Here is a 5,155-nt window from a genome sequence, read left to right on the forward strand (position 1 = left end):
AAGCTGTTATTAAAATCAGCTATTATAAATTTACTAAATATTATTTTTATCAAAACTTATGAAATTAGTCGTTTATAGCGTTTCGACCTTACTATTAGGGAAGTCAAAAATACTCATCCAACCCAAGGGATGAGGTCAAGTCGGACCTAAACTTCACTTATTAAGTCTATGGTCTAACCCCAAACTTGAATTTCATGAAAAATATTATAAAATACATATTATTTTAAATAATTATATTTATTTGACTCTCCTATTACATATATGTAAAATTTTAAATATTAAAATTCATATTTTCAAGCCTAATTTTATTAAAATAAATTTAGTAATCATAAAATTTTAAAATAAATTTAAAAAATATACACATATAATGTTATAAAATATAAAATCTGAATTTTAAGAAAAAAAAAATCCAGCTCAACGTCGGGCTTTTTAAACCTGATCTGGGTGTTCATAAAATATATCCAGACTAGATCCCGACATTATCATACCCAGGTCTGACCTAAACTTTTATATCCCTTCTTAATCTCAAATGAGACGTAAGAGAAAAAGTAATAATTAATTAAGAAAATTGAAAATGGAGTCGCTTTACGGTCAAAAGAATCATCACCGTCAAATTCACCTATCTCACCATGTCGGGTTGGTCTCTGCTCAATCAAATTTTTTTTTTCTATATAAGTGGGCATGCTATAGTCTTTGCACATCTCTCCCTAAAGCAAACTAAAACTTCCCATCTCTCTTTCGACTTTCAATCATCTAACACTGATCGCTTCTTTCAATCAACATGCTGTCCAGGATAGCTAGCTGCGACTCTCATGGGCAAGATTCTTCCTACTTTCTTGGTTGGGAAGCTTACGAAAATAATCCTTATGATCAACTTCATAATCCCTCCGGAATCATTCAAATGGGACTCGCTGAGAATCAGGTCCGTAACTTTATTTATTTATTTACAAACCAAATATAAACATATATTACAAAAATAATAAGAAGAAGAAGTATATATTTCTGTCACATGTGATAGCAATAGCATCAGCATGTAGGTGGCTAGAATAAATTTATCGTGGAATATAATTGGTCTTCCCACTAACGCTGTGATATTTCTTGCAGCTTTCGTTTGACCTCCTTGAGTCGTGGCTTGCAAGCAACCAAGAGGCAGTGGAGCTGAAGAGAAATGGAGAATCTCTATTCAGAGAGCTGGCTCTTTTCCAGGACTATCACGGCTTTCCAGACGCTAAGAAAGTAAATTTCTATCTCAGCCACTAATAATTAATCAATCGTAATTTTACTAGCAACGTCAATATCGCTATAGCCTGTGTTAGTACCCGAACTTTAACATGACTTGTATACAGGAGCTCGTAAAGTTAATGGCGAGAATAAGAGGCAACAAGGTCAAATTTGATCTTAACAAGCTGGTACTCACAGCTGGTTCAACTGCAGCCAACGAGACTCTAATGTTTTGCCTTGCAGACCCCGGCGATGCTTTCCTTCTTCCCACACCCTACTACCCCGGGTATGTATATATACATGTATAACACTTTAATAATCAAGTGCACATTACTTTCATTTCACATAAATTAAGTTGTTGAAATTAATGTTAAACAGTTAATTTTCTTTCTTTGCCAGATTCGATAGAGATCTTAAATGGCGTCCCGGAATTGAAATTGTTCCAATTCATTGCTCAAGTTCAAATGGTTTCAGAATAACCATTTCTGCCCTGGAAAATGCCTATCAACAAGCCCAAACACTTAACCTAAAAGTTAAAGGGGTTTTGATAACTAATCCTTCAAACCCCTTAGGCACAGCCATGACTCACCAAGAACTAAACCACCTCATTAATTTCTCCAAGTCCAAAAGAATTCACATAGTGAGTGATGAAATTTACTCAGGCACCGTCTTTGACTCACCCAGCAGCAGCTTTATAAGCATCATGGAGGCTGTAATGGACCGAAACATTGGCGAGTCCGATGATCTGTGGAGTCGCATTCACATTGTTTACAGTCTCTCAAAGGATTTCAGCATGCCTGGATTCCGTGTTGGCATGATCTATTCCAACAATGAAAGAGTTGTTTCGGCGGCGACTAAAATGTCAAGCTTCGGCCTTGTTTCTTCTCAAACACAGTATCTACTCTCACGCATGCTCTCGGACAAGAAGTTCACATGCAATTACATGAAGGAAAATCGGAAGAGGCTTAGGAAAAGAAAGGAAATGCTTGTTTCCGGACTCAAAGTTGCAGGAATCAGATGCTTAAAGAGTAACGCAGGATTATTTTGCTGGGTAGACATGAGGCACCTTTTGGTATCCAACACATTTGAAGCTGAGAAGGAGCTGTGGAAAAAAATAATTTTTGAAGTAGGGTTGAATATCTCTCCAGGCTCTTCTTGCCATTGCAATGAACCAGGGTGGTTCAGGATTTGCTTTGCCAACATCACTGAAGAAACACTACAGGTTGCATTGCAGCGCATCAAGGTATTTGCACAATCCTGCAACCCCCAGATGCTGCTGCTGCAAAGGAGATCAATTATTGGCAAATGGATCTCCAAGTTATCTTCATCATCATCATATGATCAGGAACCAGGCCGTTAATTAATTAACTAGATAATAAACTAATTATTATTTAATTAGTCTACATGTTTAAATATTTCGTGCCACAACATATGTCTTAGTTCCATGCAAAAATTTCCTTTCCTAGCGTACGAAACGCCCACTTTTGGATCATCTGAGTTCTCTAAGCGCTGGCATCTGATCAACCAGACAGTAACAGCACTTTAAAGTTGTTCCACTAATAAGGCCAGGGACTACTGGTTGGTAACAGTATAAGGCCAGGGACTACTGGTTGGCAACAGTCTATGCGATCATGGAACCCACGTATGTTTATCGGTTCAAGTTGAAAACAATTGTGTATTTGTTGTGTCGGGAAGTTAACGAGGACACTAATATTTACGTAAATGTAGTAAATTATTCGCTTTTTTTTTTTCAGTTTAGTAATTAATTAAGTAGTATTGTTTACTGTTATATTACTTTCTCTCTATATATAAAAGTTGAGATAGGTTCCACTCAAGGATCTTGCGTTTAAGTTAAAGTGCAAACCTTGGAGTCAATTGATTCAAATCAAATGATTCTTAAAATTTATATATAGTAAGCCCTACTATGTGCAGATTTTAAAATTAAAAAAAATTGTAATTTATTGAATTCAATAGCCCAAATTAGAATCCCGTATTGTAATTAAAGTGTGGGATCCCTCAATGAAGTATAACTTTACAATTTTTTTTTTTATAAGCAAATAAGTATATTTCCTTGTGATTAGCGTTTCTATCCAGTAAAATTTAGATGGATGATTGGTGGTTAATAAATAAATTTATAAGATACATTATCACCAAAAGTCATGTGACATAAGACATAAAAATTTATGAAAATTTTATCTAGCAAGGATCCTAATTCAATTTTTTTTTTCAGTGTACATATTTGGTATTGTGGATCTATAGCTTTCAAGGTACATATGCTAATATATGAAATAAAAGTTAATAGTATGTAGTAAATATAATATTTAAATAATATTTTGATAAAATTAATAAAGATATAATAAATTTTTTATCATACGAACGTAAAATTATATCAAACTTAACTTCTAAGTTACAATAACTTGTATTTACTGAATAATTTAGCACTGCTTTAACATTGTAACTTGTAAGTTAAAGTTGCACAACCTTAGACCTAATTAGAATCTTATTTACTTTTATATTGATATCCAATAAATGCAAATTACAGTTTTCTAGTTTACTTGGTTGAAGATCAAATCAGTAGTAGATATTTTACAGGGTTGAAGGTCAAATCAGTAGTGGAATCTAAGTGCGAGCTGCTTACCCTACACTCTAGAGATTCTGATCCGCTAAGATCAAAATGAGTAAATGACACTCCCCATTACGCAGGACGGTATGGACAGAGACAACTCTTCTCTTCCGTAAATCCAGTGGGCTTTCCAATACAAAGTAATGTTACTGTCAACTGATCAGGTTTATTTGTCCATATCCAACTGAGGTGACCAAGGGAGGTCAGGCTAGGCCCACTAGCATTTATTGGATCTCATGGTACGGTAGGCCCAATACAGGATACGTGTCGCCACCCTCTTTGTTCGATGCTCGCACAAAGTCGATCAAATACAGGATACGTGTCGCCACCCTCTTTGCTCGATCCTCGCACAAAGTCGATCAAATACAGGGTACGTGTCGCCACCCTCTTTGCTCGATGCTCGCACAGAGTCGATCAAAGATCGTGATCATCAGTCATCACCAACTCATGACTAATTTCTTACGCTAGGTCGCGAAACACTTAAAACAAAATATAAATATATGGTAACTTCTCCTACATGGCTCTCGTTATTATTTTTCAAAAGGGTGAAAAAAATTAAAAAAGCCACAGGTTTTTTCAAAAGCATCACTTTGGTCAATTTTATTAGATTCTGTCATCCAAAAATATGATTAGCTTAAATATTTTCATTCTTAATTTGTTTATGGGGAATATCATTATATTGGATTATGGACATATAGTTTGGATCTTATGCTGCCAAGCCCTTAGCATTTTTCAAAATTGAGTGCAATATTATATTGTCATAGGTAAACTAAATGAAATAATTCGTGAACTATAGAGAGAACTATATGAATATTTAAATAGTTCTCCCTATTTTATTTTATTTATTTATTTTTTACCACAGCGTGGAACTATCATGTAATTTTAGGTTCAATCAAGTTTGAGAAGTGAAATTGTCGTTTAAAATTTCTTCCTAACGGAAGTAAATATCTTTAACAGATAACTGTCTAATAAAAGGGGAATTGGGTGGCAGGAATCTAAAATTCTAATCAATGGACTAAAGTGATATGTTTTCGAACTTCTTGGTTTTTATACCTTTTTGATAAACAAGAAGGACTTGCATCCAAAAAACCCAAACAAAACAAAGGCATTATTAGAGAAAGAAATAACTGTAATTGAGTGACGAGAGAGTCAGTTAATCAGTAAGCGAGTAAGCGACAGGTCGGCGGTTCCTAATTGTTGAGTCTCGCATTATTGGACTCTTCTGTCCTTGTCTTCCACGTGGCGCTCCCGTAGCTTTCGCACAATTGGTATTTTGAATCAGATAGAGCGCACTAAGGTGACAACGTGGCA

General features: G+C 35.1%; 1 protein-coding gene across 1 annotated transcript; it reads left to right on the plus strand.

The window, feature by feature from the left end:
* Positions 1-754: 754 nt before the first annotated feature.
* Positions 755-2,581, plus strand: LOC18040475 (1-aminocyclopropane-1-carboxylate synthase 8). Its single transcript, XM_006433615.2, has 4 exons — positions 755-922; positions 1,105-1,236; positions 1,347-1,507; positions 1,621-2,581. The coding sequence occupies exons 1-4, from the start codon at positions 782-784 to the stop codon at positions 2,579-2,581; spliced, it is 1,395 nt and encodes a 464-aa protein (XP_006433678.1). The 5' UTR covers positions 755-781.
* Positions 2,582-5,155: the final 2,574 nt, after the last annotated feature.

This window comes from Citrus clementina, unplaced genomic scaffold (assembly GCF_000493195.1).
Source record: "Citrus clementina cultivar Clemenules unplaced genomic scaffold, Citrus_clementina_v1.0 scaffold_5, whole genome shotgun sequence".
Classification (NCBI taxonomy): domain Eukaryota; kingdom Viridiplantae; phylum Streptophyta; class Magnoliopsida; order Sapindales; family Rutaceae; genus Citrus; species Citrus x clementina.

What these genes read in the sequence shown, in the direction of transcription:
- LOC18040475 (XM_006433615.2), top strand. Translation starts at nt 782, where the DNA reads ATGCTGTCCAGGATAGCTAGCTGCGACTCTCATGGGCAAGATTCTTCC. An exon ending in TGGGACTCGCTGAGAATCAG is followed by an intron (nt 923 to 1,104) that starts GTCCGTAACTTT and finishes TATTTCTTGCAG; the next exon opens with CTTTCGTTTGACCTCCTTGA. An exon ending in CCCACACCCTACTACCCCGG is followed by an intron (nt 1,508 to 1,620) that starts GTATGTATATAT and finishes TTTCTTTGCCAG; the next exon opens with ATTCGATAGAGATCTTAAAT.